The sequence below is a fragment of the Choloepus didactylus genome, chromosome 17 (assembly GCF_015220235.1).
Source record: "Choloepus didactylus isolate mChoDid1 chromosome 17, mChoDid1.pri, whole genome shotgun sequence".
Lineage (NCBI taxonomy): Eukaryota > Metazoa > Chordata > Mammalia > Pilosa > Megalonychidae > Choloepus > Choloepus didactylus.
In genome coordinates, this window is record NC_051323.1 from 53055152 (window position 1) to 53079328 (window position 24177).

Here is a 24177-nt window from a genome sequence, read left to right on the forward strand (position 1 = left end):
AAGTAGAGCCATTAATTCCTTTGTGGAATTTCTGCCTTGGTCTAACTTCAGTCTGCAGACTCAAACTCATCTCCCATGAATATATAAGGACTTTAGAAAGCAGATGATATTGAGAGGTTACCAGTTTAAGTGCTATTTTGGGGAACCTTATTTTATTGTATTCAGCAGTTGGTTGGTGTGATTGAGAGAATTGAGAGAGTTAAATCTAATCTGAGGAATCAGTCACTGAATCTTTTTTTAAAAAGGAAAAGCATAGATTAGTAGATCACCAGATCATCTACCTAGAGGAAAATAAGAAAAATACATAGACTAAAACTTCACAATTAAGCTTTTGGCATTTTCATAGTTTTCCCCAGTAGCCTTAGTGCTTATCAAGTAGTTTAAATTCATAACTCTATAATATTCTATACTGGTATCTTTCTAAAGCAAATACCTGGCTTTTATTCCATTCTTTTCTCTATTCCTAGGCTAAATAAAGGCAAATGTGTGCATGCCTATATCTAAATTTTGTAAAAAATACAGTATAGTTAATTGGGTTTTGAGAACATAATCTGCAATCAGTTATCCATATGTTACTTTAGTATGCATTTTGAGTTTTCTTCCTTTAATAGGAGGGGAATAGAATCCACTAAAAAATAATTCTCATCGTAAACTAATAAGTTAGTGGTCATTTACCAGGTAAATACTTCTTCTGGTTGTATATTTTTCTGGTGGCAAGTAAGAATAGGTGATTTCTTTCCATATTGAGACAATCTATGGATGGAAAAGATTGGATATTAACAAAGTAAAAAAAAAATTGTATTCATTTGAAACTTGAGAAAATTTTAAAGTGGTCATACTCTTTCACTAGACATTTTATTAATACCAAGACTTAGATAAAGTGTTCTTTGAATTGTGCATTCTTTTGAGTTAACTGAGAGGTGATGTAGTATAGTGATTAAAATTGTGATCTCTGGAGCCTAATTGCTGGGTTCTAATTCTGGACCGGCTTCATTGTGCCTCAGTTTTCTTATCTATATAAAGGGACTAAAGTAATGCCTACTTCATAAAATATTAGTACAAATTACCTAAATTTGCTTAGAACAATGTTATTTAAGTACTAGCTACTATTATTATTAGACTATATTAATAGGATTCAGCTGGGTGAAGGGGGGGTGGGAATTTTCAGAATAATGATAACTTTTCTATTTTTAATTCTGGACTGATTTATCTAATTATGTTGGTTTTATTGGTCATTTAACATATCAACCAGTCACTACAAAATTCACAAATGCATGAGGCAAGAAAAATTAAACCAAACCATACTGTTCCAGTTTGCTAATGCTGCCAGAATGCAAAACACCAGAAATGGACTGGCTTTTATAAAGGGGGTTTATTTGGTTACACAGTTACAGTCTTAAGGCCATAAAATGTCCAAGGTAAGGCATCAACAATCAGGTACTTTCACTGGAGGATGGCCAGTTGGTGTCCAGAAAACCTGTTTGCTGGGAAGGCACATGGCTGGCATCTACACCAGAGTTCTGGTTTCAAAAGGGCTTTCTCCCAGGATGTTCCTCTCTAGGCTGCAGCAGTGAGCTCCTTCTGTTTGAGCTTCTTATATAGGACTTCAGTGATTTAATTAGGAGCCACCCTGAATGGGCGGGGTCCATATCTCCATGGAAATTATCCAATAAAACATTTCACTCACGGTTGATTGAGTCACATCTCCATGGAAACACTCAATCAAAGGTTTTCAACTTAATCAACAATAATACATCTGCCCCCACAAGATTGCATTAAAGAACATGGCATTTTGGGGGACATTAAACATCCAAACCGGCACATATACCCATAATGGTTATGAAAGTATTCATGAAGAATTGGAAAAATATATATTCTTTTTTGTTCTTTATCATTAATTTCTATGAGGGCTAAGAATCTACGGATCTGTTCCTCCATATAAATAAAAGCTAAGAACAATAAAGAATGCCCTAAAAAGATTTTGTTGATGCTGTTTTTAACGGCTGCTTTGTTCAACAGCCTATATTTTCTCTTCTTTCCACCAGGTGGAAACCTTGCACTATACATCATGTCTTTTTACACAACTTTTTCTAGTCATTGCATATTCCTTCAGCTAGATTTTACAGTATCATGTTTTAATCATTTACTTGAGGATAATGAAAACAATAGATTGGATAAGGTTCCTTTCCACAAATTCTTTTAATTCAACTGAGATAAACACAGAAATATTATATGAAATCTTTGTGATAGCTGGAAGAACTGCACAGGACTAAACTAAACAAAAGTATTACTAACAAAAGCATACTTTTAGAGGATGCTTAATATGTTCAAATTTTTAACCAGGTTAAATTCAAATGTTTGGAAATGGATAGAAGTGATGGTAGCACATTATGCTGAGTGTAATTAACAGCACTGAATTATTTGTGTGATTGTTGTTGAAAGTTTAGAGTCATGTTATATCACTAGAAGGAAAGCTAAAGAATAAAATATGGGACTGTATAATACAGTGAATCCTGTGGTGGACAATGACTGTGATTTAGAGTACAAATACAAAAATGTTCTTTCATGAACTAGAACAAATGTACGTCACTATTACAAGGAGTTAATAATAGAGTGGTATATGGGGGAAAATGTACCTATTGCAAACTGTGGACTAGAGTTAATGGTAATAGTCTAATATTCTTTCATAAACAGTAACAAATTTACCACACCAAAGCTACAAGTCAATAATGGGGGAGGGGATAAAGGAATGGGATGTTTTGAGATTTTTCTGTTTTTTGTTTTTTTGGAGTGATGAAAATGTTCTAGAATTGATTGTGGTGATGAAGGCACAACTATGTTATGATACTGTGAGCCATTGATTATACACTTTGGCTGGATTGTATGTATGAATGTATCTCAATAAAATTGCATTTTTAAAAAGTATACTTTCTAATTATTCAATGGAAATAATCCATTGACATCCTTGGGTAATTGGTTTTATTTAATAAACAGAGAACATCATCCTTTATAACTTGTTTAAGGTGAATGAATTTTATTTTCCAGGTGCAACATCATTCTGCAAGTCAATCAGTACAATAATTTGTCACTTCAAATACAATGGAAAAGTATGAAAAATTAGCCAAGATTGGAGAAGGGTCTTATGGGGTTGTATTCAAATGCAGAAACAAAACCTCTGGACAAGTAGTAGCTATTAAAAAATTTGTGGAATCCGAAGATGATCCTGTTGTTAAGAAAATAGCACTAAGAGAAATACGTATGTTGAAGGTAGGTTAACTTTCTACATAAGTATCTATAATATATATATATTATAAATAACATGGTATTGGGGGAAATATGAATGTCAAAATGACAAAGACTTTTGAGGTAGTATATAATTTTTTCATTGTATTTAAATTCCTTTGTAGCAGCAACTTTGGGAAATAAGTTGATTATCACTTTGAATTTTGCCCTGATGTTCAGCTGATAATATGAGTACAGCTGTAGATTGTTAAAATACTGAAGTGCTTCCATTCTGATTGCTGAATACTCACTATTCTAAGTAACCCCCTCCCAGCGTTTTCCTCCTGCCCACCCCAGCCCTGGCCCCTCCTCAGAGCCCTCCAACAAATAAGAGCACCTCCCGGCCCAGCAGGGGCCCCACAGGACTGCCCCAGAGCCCTGGTAGACAGAGATATTAATTGGTTCCTGGCTGCGCTTTGCTGGTTCTTAAACATATTATCACCCTCAGCTATGTGTACATTTTTTACACAAGGGTTTTTGTTATAATTGTTTACTCTAATAGAATTTGGCATGTAAGATCCATAACTTCTCAAGGTAAATTTTTTCCTATCCTAAAAAAGTCTTAGTTTTAGAACTATAAGAGACCTTTGAGATGCTTCTCATCCAGCACCCTTATTTATCAGAGAGGAAACTGAGACCAAGGGCAGTGCTTCTCAGACTTTAATGTGCACAGGAATTCCTGGAGATCTTGTGGAAATGCAGGTTCTGAGTCTGGAATCTGGAGTGGGGCCTGAGAATCTGCATTCCTTAAAGCTCCCAGATGGTACAGAAGCTGCCACTTCAAGGACCACACTTTGAGTTATGAGACCCTGTGATTTACTTGACTGACAAACACACAATCCACCTTTACTTTTGATATGTGTAACCTATTTTTAGAAAACCCCAGAAATTCAGTTTGTAAAGGGGGGACAATAGTTATCACATGATCTCTCCTTTTAAAAATGTTATTTGCAGCAGGTTTCCTCAACCAATAAGTTCCAGTGCTTTGTTTAAAATATAATTTGATATGAACAAGTTTTCAAGAATGCATCCATCCTGATTTTTTTTAAAAATGGTTCATGTTACTTCTTGGCCAGCTGGTCAGCCCTGGCATAGGTCCCAGGGCTGAGCTACTAGCCGAATCTCAACACGGGCAGTGAGTTGCTTTTTACAATAAAAATAGTGCTTTACCCCTTCTCCCAACCAAAGTCTACAAGTAAAGTTAATGCTCAGTTAGTGACCCCTGGTTTGCATGTACCGCAATTTGAGAATGAGCTTTTAGGTAACAAGTAGCCAGGTTTCAACTCAGCTTGGTCTCTGGTGGTGACTCAGAATGTTCACCTGCTTTTAGTATGTTGGACCCATGCATGCCCTGCACATATTCCTTCCATGGTCAGTCTATTCCTCACGTACTCCTGTTATTTAAATTTTATTTGCTTCCCCCTCCTTACTATCAGTTTTACTTTCAGCAAGTCACAGGATTTTGGTTTTGGTTTGATTTTTATTTCTGCTTTTGTTTGGAGTGGGAGGGAGGGTGCTGAGTTAATTTCATTGGCAAAGGAGATGTAAATTGCTGACCCACCCAAAGGCGGGAGGCTTGCCCTTGATGTTGCATCTACCTATAGCAACTGTGAACCCCTCACTCCCTGGGTTGGGATCCTGTTTCACGTGCATCCCGTGGTTTTACTACAGCACACAGCAGCTGGCTTACCAGTTTGAAGTGTTTGCTCCACTTTTGGCCTTTGTGCCCTTTTAGGCAGTAGAGCACATGGAAATTGATTTGATGCTCTGGATATGTTTTTAATGTATAATGGATCCCCCTTTCTCAAACTGTTGAGCAGCAGGCATATAATCACAGGGTAGATATTATTTTGGTCAAAACACACTTTTAGATACTGAGGGATATTAGGCCCTGGACCTAAGACTCTGTACTGGGTCTGCTGTTAGTTGTTGAGCTTCCACTGTACACAAAACACTGGGTTCTCTCTCATTATTTGTCTTTCTGGCTAATGGCTTAGGGTTTGGAAAGTTGATTTGTCTCCTATTGTGGAAAAATAACAGGAAAAATGGGTTAAAAGTAGGAACAGCTGTATGTTCTGTTTTGCCCAGGATGGTACTGGCTGTATCTATTGTCCCAGGTCCCTCCTGGTTAACATGCATCTTCAGAAGTGCCCTGGTTTATATGCTAAATTGTGTTATCCTAGCTATAGTCAGGGTGACCATATGTGCCAGTTTGTCTGGGATAGTCCTGACTTACACCCATTGTCCCAGTGTGGCTAATTAGGCAGTCACACTAGTTATGGGTTATCTTATTCAGAATTTACTTTTTTTTTTCTACAATATTAAACTAAAGCTGTATGGAGAAATGCTTCAGTTTGGGAATAGAATTTAACATGTAAAATATCTAAGCATAAGAGACAACGATAGAATCAAAGGATAGAAATGAATATGCAATAAATAAAACAGGCTTCCTGTGGGATCTCGTAGAATAGGCAGTTTAATCAGCGTTGAGGGTTGTGATCCAGTGTTGCTGAGAGCCACCCCTACAACACTAGAGTCCAGGCTGGTTGGAATCGAACTGACATTTCCATGACAATATGAAAGCTAAGTGGCTATTGATGATTTTTGTAGTTCCTACTCAATAAGTTCCATTTCCTCAACTTTTTATAAATATTTTTTATTGTGAAATATAACATATATACAGAAAAGTGATAAATTTCAAGATACTGTTTAACAGCTAGTTATATAGCAGATTTCAAAGTGTAGTATAGATTACAGTTCCACAATTTCAGGTGTTTCCTTCTGACTGTTCTAACACACTAGCAACTAAAACTAAAAAGAAATATCTATCTAATGATTCAGTAGTCATAATCATTTGTTAAAACCTAATTTCTCTATTACAACTCCTCCCTCTCATTTGATCGTTTTCTAAGTCTTCAGGGATATTTGGGCAATGACCCTTCTAGCTTCATGTTGAAAATGGGTGTCGACATTGTGGGGTAGGGGAATGCAACTGGTTGATGTTCTGGGAGAAAATGGTATGTCTGAGTTTCAGGGCTTATCTGGCATAGGAGCAATCTGGAAGTTTTAATTTTCTGGAAAACAAACTTAATAAGTAAAACTTTCATGGGGTCTTAGAACTCTGGGTTTTCTTTAGGGTTTTCAGGAATACTGTTGGTTGGGACTTGACATATCATGGCAATTTTTAATACCTGGCTGAGGCTTGCATAAGAGTAACCTCCAGAATGACCTCTCGACTGTATTTGAAATCTCTCAGCCACTGAAACCTTATTTGGTTACATTCCTTTTCTCCCTTTTGGTCAAGAAAGCATTCTCAATCTCATGGTGCCAGGGCCAGGCTCATCCCTGGGAGTCATGTCCCATGTTGTTAGGGTGACTTACATCCCTGACAGTCATGTCCCACATAGCAGGGAGGGAAATGAGTTTATTTGCAGAGCTGGCTTAGAGAGAAAGAGGCCAAATCTGAGCAACCAAAGAGGTTCTCTGGTGGCGACTCTTAAGGCATGTTATAAGTAGGCTTAGCTTAACCACTACAGGAAAGTAGCAGATATACACAGCCACACATAAAAGAAAACCCAAAACACCCCAAACCCCTTATCCCCCCCCCCCGCCCCAATTAGTTACCCCTAGTACTGGTGTGGTTCTAGTAAGGTATTGCTGTTAAATATAGTCCATAGCATGCAATCATTTACTCAACTTTTAATTCAATCTATTTTATGACTTAGATAATTCAAGTTTCCACAAAACACATAAAGTATTTTTGGTTTTAGTACTTGTGTTTTAATTTGTGTGCTCTGCTTGCTTTATTTGCTAGTAAGTTTTAAGTGGTTTGGTTACCTTCTATTATGGGTAGATTAGATGAAATCTTAAATTTCTCCCAATTTAAGATTCTATGATTCTTACTAAGAGCAGTTTCTCTTGTAACTGTAATGAAATTCTCCACAAGAGATGCATAGAAAATGATGAACAAGGACTTAAGTCCTTAAAATTGTAAGGGGAGAAACTATTACTACAAATAGATCCCTAAACTCTGTATTTCAATTCCTTTATAGCAATTAAAACATCAAAACCTTGTGAACCTCATTGAGGTGTTCAGAAGAAAAAGAAAAATGCACTTAGTTTTTGAATACTGTGATCATACACTTTTAAATGAGCTGGAAAGAAACCCAAATGGGTAAGTAATCTAGAAACTAAAGTCCTGTATGGCCAGTTCTCAGTTTCATCGTATGTGTGATTAACTATGACAAATTTCAGATCCTTGCAGAGTTCCTTCTCTCCCCTGCATGCATCTGGCTACCCCTCTCCTGTCTCAGGATGTACTCAAACAGCAAACAAATTGATTTTTTTTTAATTTTTAAACTTTTTATTGTAGTAACAAATATATAACTCAAAATTTCTCATTTTCATCACCTTCATGTGTATAATTCAGTAGTATTAATTACATGCCCATTATTGTGCTGCCATGACAAGTTTCTATTACCCCACTTTTTCATCACCTCAAACAGAAACTCTGTACCCATTAAGCAGTAATAATTCCCTCATTTCCTCCTCCCCCAGCACCTGATAACCTCTAATCTACTTTCTGTCTCTGTGATTTTGCCTATGCTAGGTATTTCATATAAGTGGAATCTTAAATTATTTGTCCTTTTGTGTCCAGCATGTTTAAAACTGAGCATAATATTTTCAGGATCCATCCATGTTGTTGTATGTACCAGAACCTCATTCCTTTTTACAGCCAAATAATATCCCATTGGATGTATACAGCACATTTTATTTATCTCTTCATCTGTTAACGGACACTTGGGCTGCTTCCACCTTTTGGTTATTGTGAATAATACAGCTATAAACATTGGTGTTCAAATATCTGTTCATGTCCCTGCTTTCAATTCTTTGGGGTTTATAACAAGAAGTAGGATTGCCAAGTCCTATGATAATTCTGTTTTCAACTTTCTGAGGAACCACTAAATGGATCTCCACGGTGGTGCACCATTCTGTAGGGCCCCCAGCAACGTATAAGGTGCCTGTTACTCCACATCCTTGGTCCTGGGCTCTTCTGTCACATGGCAGAGCACTTGGTGGCCTCTCCTGGCCTCCTCCTTCTCTTCCCGGTTCCATGATCTTCAGCTCCTTGCTTCTCTGGCTTTCTCTCTGTATCTGAATTTCATTCCCCTTATAAAAAACTCCAGCAGTAGGATTAAGACCCATCCTGATTGGGGTGGGCCACACCTTAACTGATGAACCTTGTCAAAAGGCCCTATTTACGAGTTCACACCCACAGGAATAGATTAAGTTTAAGAACATGTTTTTCTGGCCTGCATGGCTCCAAATCACCGTAAGTTTCTTAACATAAAAAATAAAAACCCTCTTGACATCAATAGCCAATTATACACTCAATGGTGAAATACTAGAAGAACTTCCATTAAAGTGAGAAAGAAGACAAAGACATTAGTTGTCACCACTATAATGTAACATTGTTCTGAGAGTTCTAGCCAATGTAATGTAATAAGAAAAACAAATTGGATATATAGCTTTTGGAGACAAGACAAAATGTTCATTATTTGCCTAATGTTATTGTTCTCCCACAATATCTAAGAGAATTACCTTGTAGTTATTGAAACTTAAAGAATTCACTACAGTAATCACTACAGCACTACAAATATCACAGGCAAAAATCAACAGCCTTTTTATTGACCAGGAACTTAGAAAATCTAGTGAAGGATGCCATTCAAATATAGAACAACAAAAAGTACAGGAATAAAGATAAAAAGAATTTTTCAGAATTTACATTAAAAATTATAAAACTTATTAAGGTACATAAAAGATTTTGTTTAAATGAGCAGTGTCTGGTTGGAAATATTCAGTAATACTATGAAGGTGACACTTCCCCAATTTACTTAATCGCACAAAATTCTAATCAGAATACCCAGTGGGATATTTTTTCAATCAAAAAATTTTTTAAAAAGAAGAAAAAAGGAAACTTTGCAAATATTAAATCACATTAGAAAACTACAGTAATTAAAACAGTTTGGTAATGACACAAAAATATAAAGACAGACCAGTGAAACAGTTTGAGAAGTCCAATAACAATCACAAGTCCATATAAAGATTATAGTATACTAACAAGGTGGCAGTGGAAATCAGGGGAAAAGGGCCTGTTTATTCCTTGATGGACGTAAGAATTACTAACATTTATTTAGCACTTTTGGGCACTATAACATTATTAGAAGAAAACAAGAGGTGAATCATTATACACTCTTGGTGCGAAATGCTTTTCTAAGCATAAAAGCAAAGGAAGAAACCTCCACAGATTGGGCTATTTAAGTTTTAGAGATTCCCTTTGGCAAAAAGTACCATAAACAAAACTAAAAGAGAGACAGAAAATTGGGAGATCAAGGACTAATGTAAGTTGATATCTACACATACACATTTTACAAATCAATTTTTTAAAATACTAACACCCAATTAGACAATATATTTACTCAAAAAAAATATTTAGTGAATTCCTGTGTGCCAGGCACACTACTGTAGGTAGTAAGGTTACAGCACTGAACGAAACACACAAAAAATCTGCCCTCCCGGAATTAACATTCCAATGAACATGAAAAGCAAATCATTTTAAAAAAGGGAAGCAAAATAACTGATACATGAAAGCATTTTGATCCTCTCTATTAATCAAAGAAATTTTAAAAATTAAAAATAAGGTACCATTTTTCACCTATCAAATTGGCAACAATTTTTCACAACTCAGGATACCCATTGTGCTAACAATTAGGGAATCAGGCCCTCTCGTTCATAGCTAGATAGAGTATAATTAGGAAGAAAGTTTGACAGTGTGTATGAATAAACTTTTGCCCCCCTTTGATGCAGAAATTCCATTTAGAGAAAATTGTAGAAAGAAAATAATCAGATAGTTACAAAAAATCATGTATAAGATTATTGTAAAATAATGTAAAATCATTATTTGTAACAAAAAATGACCTAATTGCCTAATAGGAAAGAATTGGTTACATACATTTTGGTAGAGTTGTACGCTGGAACAATTTGCATCCAGCCCTTTAAAAAGCATGCTGTAGAAGAAGAGTTAATGTCCCAGGGAAATGTTCATGAGATGGTTTGTGAAAAAATGAGATTATAAAGTAGTGTTTTGAATGTAGCTGAAAATTTATTTTGGAAAAATAATGTAGATTAAATAGATGGTTGAACAGATAGATATGTGCATTAAAAATAGTTTTGAAAGATATACACCTAAACACTAACAGTGGTGATTGTATTGTGGCCGATCTTTTTTTCTTTTCCGTTTTTTAAATTTCCCCATTATTCTAGTAGATGCATATGCATTGCCTTTAACATAAAAATTAATTTTAAAAAAGCTAAAGTTGTTGAATTAATTCAGTTTAACATTATTATGAGCTAAATACATTTTGTACATTGTCTTAGAGGCAGATGTATGTAGAGATCCAATCAATCATCCTATAAATTAATTTATTAATTAACATACATTTCCATAAAGTTGACAATCTATACCTACTTCAAGTACTGTTCAAGGCCCTGAAAATAAAACATACAGTTTGTACACCATTTTAATTGAACATCTTCACCATACACACCCTAAGCCTTCCTGCCTGTAGGACTTAATTCATGCTCATCCCTTCCCACAGTGTTCTAGCCATTTCTTCTTTCCTCCTCTCTATTATAATCTTTAAAATGTGAAGTCCTAGATATTTTCCTATCTCTGAGATTCCTCCGTCCACATGGAATTGCTTCCTCTACACCTCCAAGAATTTTATTTTTATCACTGCCATGATACTTGACACTTACTACTTTATATTACCTGCTTTATGTGCGTACTCTCTCCCTTACTAGACCATAAATTTCTCATACCTAATTCATCTTAACAGCTTCCTCAATGTCCAGCATTCTTTCATTCACTTCATTTAAAACATATTTCACTGAGTGCTTGCACTGGTGCAGAGGATACAAAGATATAAAGACACAAGAAGCCTGAAATCCAAAGAAGACAGATATACAAAGTCACAGTTATAAATTGTAATGTTGACCTGTTAATGTTGATGCAGAGAATACACAAGAGAAGCAGCTCCAACATCTGTTGGCCTTGGGGAATCAGGGATGATTCTGAGGAGGGATTGTCATTTAGGCTGAGACTTTGAAATGGGTTGGCCAGATAGACAATCTTGGAAGAACGCATTCTAGACAGAGGGAACAACATATCAAAAGGCACCAAGGCATGAAAGAACAAGGCATGTTCAGGCAACTCCTATGTTCAATATGTATTTAGCAATCCCGGGGATCTCTGAACTATCCTCCTTTTCACTCTTTAAGTTTTACAAGTTTATTTAGCAGTGCCAGTGTATAGAAGTGGTCTCCATCAGTCCAAAGACTTGGATCTACATAGAGGAATGCAAATAGGAACAATGCAGAGTATGGAACTCTTTAATGACATGCTGGTTGCTCCAGATAGCAGTGATTAATTCAAAACATGCATGTACTTTCACTCCCTTCCTAAAACCTACTTAGATTACAGCCACAGTGAATAGCAAACAGACAGCACCCCTACTAAGCCCATTGGACTCCTGTTTACTAGGGGAAACTAACAGAGTAAGGAGAAACGACTGGCTATAGGTATACGATCATCAATGTAATGGGCCTGTGGGAAGAGCCTTGGGTTGGGGAGATGCTCAAGGGACTCAAAGACTACATGATAGCATAAAGACAAGAGTTGATACAACAGTGCAGTAAGACAGTGAAGGTGTACTGCTTTTCCTGCCACATGAAAGCTTCTTGTGTTCTCTATTTACAAGATAGAGAAACAGCATTTGTTAGATCCATAGCTGCATTCTAATTACTGAGACTGTTGGGTTTGCACCAATAAAGAGATACATTTATAAGAGCAACTGCAATTGGCATCACTGTTTAATTTTAAATTTAAGATAAGCTATTCTCATTCTCCAAGATCCACTTCTGCTCCACAAAGGCCAGTAGGTAAGTTAATTGGGAATATGTTAGGAATGATCACCCCTGCCAACAGGGAGGAGTTCCCTTCTATATATGATGCACTCTGTATGATAGAATAATACTGCCTGCAAGAACCTTAAAGTCTAATGAAGAGACAGATATATAAAGAAATAATTGTAAATGATTATGGTGTTATAAAACTACTACATGGGTTTATACAAATACAGCAGTCCTCTTCTGGCTGGCAACAGCATATCATGCACATCTATAAATGAGACTTGAATTTCTTCCTCAGTTAACTAGTCACAGAGAATGGGTGTGGGTTGATGAAGGGAGGAGAATGCATTTGGAGTATTGAGAGATACATGGTGAGGGGAGCACCAACATCCTGAAGAGAAATATATTGGTATGTCCCAGACAATAAAGGGGAAGCTTCTACCTTTGAAATGCTTCCTGATTTCACTGGGGATAATGGCATCCCTAGATGGCTGAGGCCAAGTGGCAGTACTTCACTTCCACGAGCACAGTGGACGTGGATACTGTAATGGGCAGCAGGGCCAGAGGGATGACATAATGGTTTAATCTGATGTTTGATGGTGGCTAATTAACCATGGATTCTCCAAAACCAAAATATTTGGGCAGATCACCAAGATTCTATTTTTCTATATAAACTGGTGACTAGAGGTCTGGTTTGAATCACCACAGTAGCCACAGCCCCTTGTCCAATTCCTGAACCAAAATCAATTCACAGATTCAAGCCTCATGAGTAAAAGGGAGTCAGCCGTCTTTGAGGAGCAGCCCGACAATAACACCACACACTTAGTTCTTCCCCCTAGCCTGCCCAGAATGACCTGTGGTTTATTTACCAGGACAGTTGTACATTGTCAGGAATTATTGGACAACTGCTCTGAAGTATAGCAAATTACTAGTGACCTTGACAGCTACTATGGTTTAGGACTCAGGTGGCAAATAGAATTTTGACTTAAATCCATTTCATGGGTGGTCCCAGTGGGCCCATGAAATCATCCTGGGGCTATTTCCCCATTTTCTAACTGGATAGTTGAAATAGATACACTAGCAAGTGGGAAAAGAGCCCATTGGCATTCTGACCAAAGGAGTGAAGACTTTTAAGGTAGGAGGAGCCTAGTAGAAGTGTCTGGAACTCTGCTTCTTTACAAAATAGAAAACTGAAAGCAATAGTGCTTATTTGGGGAGGAGCATAATTTAAATGCTACCATTAAATACTCTTGGGAGAAATACTTGGGAGTGGATGAGCTGGTAGCATATGACAAATTCTCTACAACAGTATCTCCACAGATCTTTGGATTTCTGCCTCCTTACTAATGAATATCTGGCATTTCATCTTCATTTGTCATAGGCAACCAGGTAGTCCACGTCTCAATAAACTAATTTAGCCAACAACTGGAACCATTCCTAGCTGTTCCAGGTAGTCTGTTGAAACCAGAATCTCTAATAAGTGCACCCATTTTGTTACAATGAAATCATGTTTCTTTCTGAAATCATATTTCTTCCTCTCTGTTTCAACACCATGGAATCCATTTCTACATACATCCTCCATTAAAAATTAGAAAAACTTTATAGTTCTTTTTGCTATGTAAATCTTCTCCTCGTCCATTTAACTTTGCAATAGGCCCATAGGGCATCCTGAGGTCTGACTCTAGTTAAGGTTTGGAGGCCTTGACAGGTGGTGGGAAGAAGTGAGGAGAATTGGTATCTCTTGCAAGGCATCTACTTCAGGTAAGATCATTAGAGGGTCCTCAACAAAGTAGAACCAGCCTCATCATACAAATTAGGGGACTACTTCTCATGAGAAGGGAAGCTTAAGTAGAAGTTGGAGTACTCTTAGTTATATGACTACTCCCAAGTGTCACACATAGTTACACAATGCAGAATATTCCAAGACAGAATACAAGTTCCCCAGTGGAAAATACAACTGCCAATGATACTTCCCAGTATCTTCCACACAGTGGGAGGATTCTGCCAGGATCAAGACCCCATTCTCATGGGGTCTTTATTCCCTCCTGGCCTCCATTTTGCCTGTCTATGTACATACCTGTTGACCATCTGTAAGTAACATACAGAACAACTCTAACTTTAGCACATGTTTGATTGCTTACCGGCAGCATGAACTGGATGAATTGAAGGCCAATCTTCCGAGTGTATCTTCCTTCCTGCAAAACCAGGTCTTGGGTCATCCTGAAGTTCATCCCTGCAAGATCAAAGTGGAAATCTTACTCCCAGAACTTATCTTAAAAATAATTGTACAACTACAATGATATTAATGGTTACACATGTTCGTTGAAGTATTGTTTACAGAAACACAAGTTGGGTTAACATAATTGCTTACCAGTGGGGTCTATAAATTATGGAACATCCATACATTGAGATCCTCTACAGCCACTGAAATGTACACATACATCATACACTACATATTAGTACACTAATATGTACACATACATCATACCTCTATGCATGAAATGTTTCTGAAAGGGTGGGAGGTGCTTCAGAAAATGAAGTGGTGGCTAAGAAGCAGGTCTGAAAGACTTTCATGGATATACTTTTATACTTTTAAAATTTTGAACCATATGATTGCATTTATTTAAAATTAAATTTAAAAAGTAAATGCAGACAATGCTAAGTGCAATGATACATTGTAAAGACCATAAAATACATAGAGGTTGGGGCATATAAGACATGGTTGGGGCATATAACCATGGGGCATATGCCCATGATGTTGGGGCGTACAAGACATGGTTTCAATGCCTCTTTTGATCAAGCTTTCAGATACCCACTAGTGGCAGCTGAATACCTGATATGTTCCCACTTCCAGATACTTCTGTCGCACTGGCTACCAAAATCAGTAATTCTAATCTGGGATCATTAGACTCATACACCTATTTGATAAATGCACACGAGCCACCTATAATATATGGGAGTATGGGGGAAGCTTTTTCATGTAACTGTGAAAAAGCTGCTCACACACAGATGAAGTATCAGATCTCTTTGCTTTGTATAAGTATGAACTCAGTGGAATAACCCTGGTTGAAGTGGGCTGTCTTGTGCATATCAGAAACTTTGGCAATTATATACTACAATTAGTAAAATGTCAAAAATCACATTGTTAAATAAATTTATTTAAAACATGAAAAAAAGTAAATACAGAGAGAACAAGATAGAGGTGCCGGAGGGACAGCCACCAATTATGGCAGCAATTATTTTGTGGTAGCAAGATTTGAGTTGATACTTTTTTTTTTCCTTTACTTCTCTATATTGTTTGTATTTTAGTGATAAACATGGGTCATTTTTACAGATGTAAAAATTTTCAATTACAAAAGAAAATTACATAAGTATAATAAATAGCAAAGCAATTTTCATTAAAATTAAAAAAAAAAAAAACATTTTCAGGACACCCTTTGCACCATGTTTTGGTCATGAAATGCCATGTCCATCCCACTTCCATTCTCAGCCTTAGCTCCTGGAACCACAGCCTAGAAATTTTCATTTCCTTTTCTTACTTTTCCCCCCAGAGTTGCTGATGGAGTGATCAAAAGTGTATTATGGCAAACACTTCAAGCTCTTAATTTCTGTCATAAACATAACGTAAGTAACATTTTTAAATCTATTCGTTAATTTCTTCATGCTGGCTCCTTTCTTCTAAGTAGCACAGAGATCTATTTGAACAGCTCAAGACAGGAGAGAGGATGAGACTCAGAAGAGCAAAATCAAAGAAAGTTATGGAATGTGAGGAAACGTGATGCATTATTCATGGCCCTTTTCCAATTTCTGTGAGAATAAGATTACTTAATTCTTTATAGATTAAAACTTTGTAGAAACCTAATGTTTCCTTTGCCATAGGACTAATGATTCCCACGAAAAAAATTTTAAATGGTTAAAGTAATTTTTCAGAATATCAGTAGTGCAATCTACCATGGTTGGTTTTATTTTATTGTCTTTTAACTCGTTTATCCTGTAACAGTCCCTCTTCCTCTACTCTTTTTTCTTGTTTAGTTTTACATTTTCCATGCCATTATTTTCTTAGAGCCATAGTCCTCAAATGTAAGCATGCATGAGAATTCCCTGGAGGACTTATTAAAACACAGCTTCTTGCCCACACCCCCAGAGTTTCTGACTTAATGGGTCTGGGGTGGGGCTCAAGAATTTGCTTTTTTAACCTTTTCCCAGGTTATGCTAAAGCTGCTGGTCTAGGCATCATATTGTGCAATAGGAATCATGCTGGCCCATTGCTTCCTGTCACAATTTAACTTCTTTCCCCTTTAATTAGCATTTATGTCTAGAGGCTTGATTATATTCACTTTCAGTTTTTTAGAGAATACTTCAGATGTGGTGCAGAATACTTCCTGTTGCATCACATTATGAAGCATATAATGTCTGATTGTCCCATTTAAACCATCTTAAAATTGATCAGTGGGTTCAGGAGGTATTAGTTTGATCCCCTCCATTATGAATTTCTCTATCAACCTTTTACATGATGGTTATAGCATCCATTGATGATTATTGCCTATTAGTGCCTATATCCAGTAGTTCTTTAGCGTTAAAAGAAGGTGATTTTCTAATTCTGTCATTCCTTCAGTATGCATTAATTGAAATTCAATAGAGAAGAATATACCCTCATGGACTCTGGTTACTATAAAATACAATAAGGTAAATATGTGATTATTTCCCTCTATTTGTCAATACTCAGAGTCATAAATTGGTATCTTGGCATCCTCCAAAGGTGAACAATGGAGATTGCTTTTTTTTTTCCTTTGGGGGGACATCACTATAAACTCATAGATTTTTATATATATGCCATATTTCAGGCCTTTGTAGTCATTGTTTTCTCTGATGCTCAAATTGTCCCATATTAGGCCAGTAGGAGCCTCTTCAGGTTGGCTCCTGGGTGCTTTTACTGTGATAATAGCTCTTTTAAAAAATATATCTAAACCTTTTGAGCGGATACCTAGACAGAGACAGTATTGAGGCAAGGATGCAGATTTCAATATGGTCATTTTGATGTCAGCAGAATGTTTACCAAAGTAGTTTAGGATTGCTGAAAAAGACAGCTGAAGATCATGGAACTAAATTTCAATACATAGAGAAACCTTCCTTTGTGTTAAGAAAATCAGAGAAGTTTCTGTTCAAATAAAACAGAAGCTTTAATTTCCCACTAATAAAATATAGAGGAATATTGTACACAAGGTACATAAACATGTTTTTCATGGTGCAAGTACTTGTGCTTTCAAATGCTCGCCAAAGATGATGCTGAATTGAATCCATATCTCTGTTGCTTTCCACCATGTTATAGGAAATATTAAAGTTAACCTTAGGTTGCTGCAGGAGTTTTATAGGTAGTTAAATAATTTTTTTAAAATACAATTTACCGGGGCGGGGCAAGATGGCAGACTGGTGAGCTGTAAGTTTTAGTTACTCCTCCAGGAAAGTAGGTAAAAAGCCAGGAACTGCGTGGACTGGACACCACAGAGCAATCTGTCTTTGGGCATACTTCATACAACACTCATGAAAATGTCGAACTGCTGAGATCAGCGAAATCTGTAAGTTTTTGCGGCCAGGGGACCCGCGCCCCTCCCTGCCAGGCTCAGTCCCGTGGGAGGAGGGGCTGCCAGCTCCGGGAAGGAGAAGGGAGAACTGCAGTGGTAGCCCTTCTCGGAAACTCATTCTACTGATCCATACTCCATACCATAGATAGACTGAGACCAGACAGCAGAGAATCTGACAGCTGCCAGCCCAGCAGAGAGGAGACAGGCATAGAAAAAAAAAAATAACACGAAAAACTCCAAAATAAAAGCAGAGGATTTTTGGAGTTCTGGTGAACACAGAAAGGGGAAGGGCGGAGCTCAGGCCTTGAGGCGCATATGCAAATCCCAAAGAAAAGCTGATCTCTCTGCCCTGTGGACCTTTCCTTAATGCCTTAATGGCCCTGGTTGCTTTGTCTCTTAGCATTTCAATAACCCATTAGATCTCTGAGGAGGGCCCTTTTTTTTCTTTTTTTTTTTTTTTAAATCCTTTTTTCTTTTTCTAAAACAATTACTCTAAGAAGCCCAATACAGAAAGCTTCAAAGAATTGCAATTTGGGCACATCAAGTCAAGAGCAGAACTAAGAGAGCTCTGAGACAAAAGGCAATAATCCAGTGGCTGAGAAAATTCACTAAACACCACAACTTCCCAAGAAAAGGGGGGTGTCCGCTCACAGCCACCATCCTGGTGGACAGGAAACACTCCTGCCCATCGCCAGCCCCATAGCCCAGAGCTGCCCCAGACAACCCAGTGTGACGGAAGTGCTTCAAATAACAGGCACACACCACAAAACTGAGCGTGGACATTAGCCTTCCCTGCAATCTCAGCTGATTGTCCCAGAGCTGGGAAGGTGGAGCAGTGTGAATTAACAAAGCCCCATTCAGCCATCATTTGAGCAGACTGGGAGCCTCCCTACACAGCCCAGCAGCCCAGAACTGCCCTGGGGGGACGGCAGTCACCTGTGACATAGCACAGTCATCCCTCAACAGAGGACCCGGGGTGCACGGCCTGGAAGAGGGGCCCACTTGCAAGTCTCAGGAGCCATACGCCAATACCAAAGACTTGTGGGTCAGTGGCAGAGACAAACTGTGGCAGGACTGAACTGAAGGATTAGACTATTGCAGCAGCTTTAAAACTCTAGGATCATCAGGGAGATTTGATTGTTAGGGCCACCCCCCCTCCCCGACTGCCCAGAAACACGCCCCACATACAGGGCAGGCAACACCAACTACACACGCAAGCTTGGTACACCAATTGGGCCCCACAAGATTCACTCCCCCACTCACCAAAAAGGCTAAGCAGGGGAGAACTGGCTTGTGGAGAACAGGTGGCTCGTGGACGCAACCTGCTGGTTAGTTAGAGAAAGTGTACTCCACGAAGCTGTAGATCTGATAAATTAGAGATAAGGACTTCAATAGGTCTACAAACCCTAAAAGAACCCTATCAAGTTCAGCAAATGCCACGAGGCCAAAAACAACAGAAAATTATAAAGCATATGAAAAAACCAGACGATATGGATAACCCAAGCCCAAGCACCCAAATCAAAAGACCAGAAGAGACACAGCACCTAGAGCAGCTACTCAAAGAACTAAAGATGAACAATGAGACCATAGTACGGGATATGAAGGAAATCAAGAAGACTCTAGAAGAGCATAAAGAAGACATTGCAAGACTAAATTAAAAAATGGATGATCTTATGGAAATTAAAGAAACTGTTGACCAAATTAAAAAGATTCTGGACACTCATAGTACAAGACTAGAGGAAGTTGAACAACAAATCAGTGACCTGGAAGATGACAGAATGGAAAATGAAAGCATAAACGAAAGAATGGGGAAAAAAATTGAAAAAATCGAAATGGACCTCAGGGATATGATACATAATATGAAACGTCCAAATATAAGACTCATTGGTGTCCCAGAAGGGGAAGAAAAGGGTAAAGGTCTAGGAAGAGTATTCAAAGAAATTGTTGGGGAAAACTTCCCAAATCTTCTAAACAACATAAATACACAAACCATAAATGCTCAGCGAACTCCAAATAGAATAAATCCAAATAAACCCACTCCGAGACATATACTGATCACACTGTCAAACACAGAAGAGAAGGAGCAAGTTCTGAAAGCAGCAAGAGAAAAGCAATTCACCACATACAAAGGAAACAGCATAAGACTAAGTAGTGACTACTCAGCAGCCACCATGGAGGCGAGAAGGCAGTGGCACTATATATTTAAAATTCTGAGTGAGAGGAATTTCCAGCCAAGAATACTTTATCCAGCAAAGCTCTCCTTCAAATTTGAGGGAGAGCTTAAATTTTTCACAGACAAAGAAATGCTGAGAGAATTTGCTAACAAGAGACCTGCCCTACTGGAGATACTAAAGGGAGCCCTACAGACAGAGAAACAAAGACAGGACAGAGAGACTTGGAGAAAGGTTCAGTACTAAAGAGATTCGGTATGGGTACAATAAAGGATATTAATAGAGAGAGGGAAAAATATGGCAAACATAAACCAAAGGATAAGATGGCCGATTCAAGAAATGCCTTCACGGTTTTAACGTTGAATGTAAATGGATTAAACTCCCCAATTAAAAGATATAGATTCGCAGAATGGATCAAAAAAATGAACCATCAATATGTTGCATAAAAGAGACTCATCTTAGACACAGGGACACAAAGAAACTGAAAGTGAAAGGATGGAAAAAAATATTTCATGCAAGCTACAGCCAAAAGAAAGCAGGTGTAGCAATATTAATCTCAGATAAAATAGACTTTAAATGCAGGGATGTTTTGAGAGACAAAGAAGGCCACTACATACTAATAAAAGGGGCAATTCAGCAAGAAGAAATAACAATCGTAAATGTCTATGCACCCAATCAAGGTGCCACAAAATACATGAGAGAAACACTGGAAAAACTAAAGGAAGCAATTGATGTTTCCACAATAATTGTGGGAGACTTCAACACATCACTCTCTCCTATAGATAGATCAACCAGACAGAAGACCAATAAGGAAATTGAAAACCTAAACAATCTGATAAATGAATTAGATTTAACAGACATCTACAGGACATTACATCCCAAATCACCAGGATACACATACTTTTCTAGTGCTCACGGAACTTTCTCCAGAATAGATCATATGCTGGGACATAAAACAAGCCTCAGTAAATTTAAAAAGATTGAAATTATTCAAAGCACATTCTCTGACCACAATGGAATACAATTAGAAGTCAATAACCATCAGAGACTTAGAAAATTCACAAATACCTGGAGGTTAAACAACACACTCCTAAACAATCAGTGGGTTAAAGAAGAAATAGCAAGAGAAATTGCTAAATATATAGAGGCGAATGAAAATGAGAACACAACATACCAAAACCTATGGGATGCAGCAAAAGCAGTGCTGAGGGGGAAATTTGTAGCACTAAACGCATATATTAAAAAGGAAGAAAGAGCCAAAATCAAAGAACTAATGGATCAACTGAAGAAGCTAGAAAATGAACAGCAAACCAATCCTAAACCAAGTACAAGAAAAGAAATAACAAGGATTAAAGCAGAAATAAATGACATAGAGAACAAAAAAACAATAGAGAGGATAAATATCACCAAAAGTTGGTTCTTTGAGAAGATCAACAAGATTGACAAGCCCCTAGCTAGACTGACAAAATCAAAAAGAGAGAAGACCCATATAAACAAAATAATGAATGAAAAAGGTGACATAACTGCAGATCCTGAAGAAATTAAAAAAATTATAAGAGGATATTATGAACAACTGTATGGCAACAAACTGGATAATGTAGAAGAAATGGACAATTTCCTGGAAACATATGAACAACCTAGACTGACCAGAGAAGAAATAGAAGACCTCAACCAACCCATCACAAGCAAAGAGATCCAATCAGTCATCAAAAATCTTCCCACAAATAAATGCCCAGGGCCAGATGGCTTCACAGGGGAATTCTACCAAACTTTCCAGAAAGAACTGACACCAATCTTACTCAAACTCTTTCAAAACATTGAAGAAAATGGAACACTACCTAACTCATTTTATGAAGCTAACATCAATCTAATACCAAAACCAGGCAAAGATGCTACAAAAAAGGAAAACTACCAGCCAATCTCCCTAATGAATATAGATGCAAAAATCCTCAACAAAATACTTGCAAATCGAATCCAAAGACACATTAAAAACGTCATACACCATGACCAATTGGGGTTCATTCCAGGCATGCAAGGATGGTTCAACATAAGAAAAACAATCAATGTATTACAACACATTAAAAACTCGAAAGGGAAAAATCAATTGATCATCTCAATAGATGCTGAAAAAGCATTTGACAAAATCCAACATCCCTTTTTGATAAAAACACTTCAAAAGTTAGGAATTGAAGGAAACTTCCTCAACATGATAAAGAGCATATATGAAAAACCCACAGCCAGCATAGTACTCAATGGTGAGAGACTGAAAGCCTTCCCTCTAAGATCAGGAACAAGACAAGGATGCCCGCTGTCACCACTGTTATTCAACATTGTGCTGGAACTGCTAGCCAGGGCAATCCGGCAAGACAAAGAAATAAAAGGCATCCAAATTGGAAAAGAAGAAGTAAAACTGTCAATGTTTGCAGATGATATGATCTTATATCTAGAAAACCCATGTTCATGGATAGGAAGGCTAAATGTCATTAAGATGTCAATTCTACCGAAACTCATCTACAGATTCAATGCAATCCCAATCAAAATTCCAACAACCTACTTTGCAGACTTGGAAAAGCTAGTTATCAAATTTATTTGGAAAGGGAAGATGCCTCAAATTGCTAAAGACACTCTAAAAAAGAAAAACGAAGTGGGAGGACTTACACTCCCTGACTTTGAAGCTTATTATAAAGCCACAGTTGCCAAAGCAGCATGGTACTGGCACAAAGATAGACATATAGATCAATGGAATCGAATTGAGAATTCGGAGATAGACCCTCAGATCTATGGCCGACTGATCTTTGATAAGGCCCCCAAAGTCACTGAACTGAGCCATAATGGTCTTTTCAACAAATGGGGCTGGGAGAGTTGGATATCCATATCCAAAAGAATGAAAGAGGACCCCTACCTCACTCCCTACACAAAAATTAACTCAAAGTGGGCCAAAGATCTCAATATAAAAGAAAGTACCATAAAACTCCTAGAAGATAATGTAGGAAAACATCTTCAAGACCTTGTATTAGGCGGCCACTTCCTAGACTTTACACCCAAAGCACAAGCAACAAAAGAGAAAATAGATAAATGGGAACTCCTCAAGCTTAGAAGTTTCTGCACCTCAAAGGAATTTCTCAAAAAGGTAAACAGGCAGCCAACTCAATGGGAAAAAATTTTTGGAAACCATGTATCTGACAAAAGACTGATATCTTGCGTATACAAAGAAATCCTACAACTCAATGACAATAGTACAGACAGCCCAATTATAAAATGGGCAAAAGATATGAAAAGACAGTTCTCTGAAGAGGAAATACAAATGGCCAAGAAACACATGAAAAAATCTTCAGCTTCACTAGCTATTAGAGAGATGCAAATTAAGACCACAATGAGATACCATCTAACACCGGTTAGAATGGCTGCCATTAAACAAACAGGAAACTACAAATGCTGGAGGGGATGTGGAGAAATTGGAACTCTTATTCATTGTTGGTGGGACTGTATAATGGTTCAGCCACTCTGGAAGTCAGTCTGGCAGTTCCTTAGAAAACTAGATATAGAGCTACCATTCGATCCAGCGATTGCACTTCTCGGTATATACCCGGAAGATCGGAAAGCAGTGACACGAACAGATATCTGCACGCCAATGTTCATAGCAGCATTATTCACAATTGCCAAGAGATGGAAACAACCCAAATGTCCTTCAACAGATGAGTGGATAAATAAAATGTGGTATATACACACGATGGAGTACTACGCGGCAGTAAGAAGGAATGATCTGGTGAAACATATGACAACATGGATGAACTTTGAAGACATAGTGCTGAGCGAAATAAGCCAGGCACAAAAAAAGAAATATTATATGCTACCACTAATGTGAACTTTGAAAAATGTAAAACAAATGGTTTATAATGTAGAATGTAGGGGAACTAGCAGTAGAGAGCAATTAAGGAAGGGGGAACAATAATCCAAGAAGAACAGATAAGCTATTTAACGTTCTGGGGATGCCCAGAAATGACTATGGTCTGTTAATTTCTGATGGATATAGTAGGAACAAGTTCACAGAAATGTTGCTATATTATGTAACTTTCTTGGGGTAAAGTAGGAACATGTTGGAAGTTAAGCAGTTATCTTAGGTTAGTTGTCTTTTTCTTACTCCCTTGTTATGGTCTCTTTGAAATGTTCTT

General features: G+C 37.5%; 1 protein-coding gene across 4 annotated transcripts in view; it reads left to right on the forward strand.

The window, feature by feature from the left end:
* CDKL4 (cyclin dependent kinase like 4) overlaps positions 1-24177 on the forward strand; it is a 75547-nt gene that overhangs the window by 10175 nt on the left and 41195 nt on the right. For all 4 annotated transcript variants that reach the window (XM_037807551.1, XM_037807549.1, XM_037807552.1 and 1 more), the window contains exons 2-4: positions 3046-3267; positions 7335-7456; positions 15804-15876. In XM_037807551.1, coding sequence (XP_037663479.1) covers positions 3100-3267; positions 7335-7456; positions 15804-15876 — 363 coding nt within the window. In that variant the 5' untranslated portion in view covers positions 3046-3099. The remainder of the gene's footprint in view (positions 1-3045; positions 3268-7334; positions 7457-15803; positions 15877-24177) is intronic.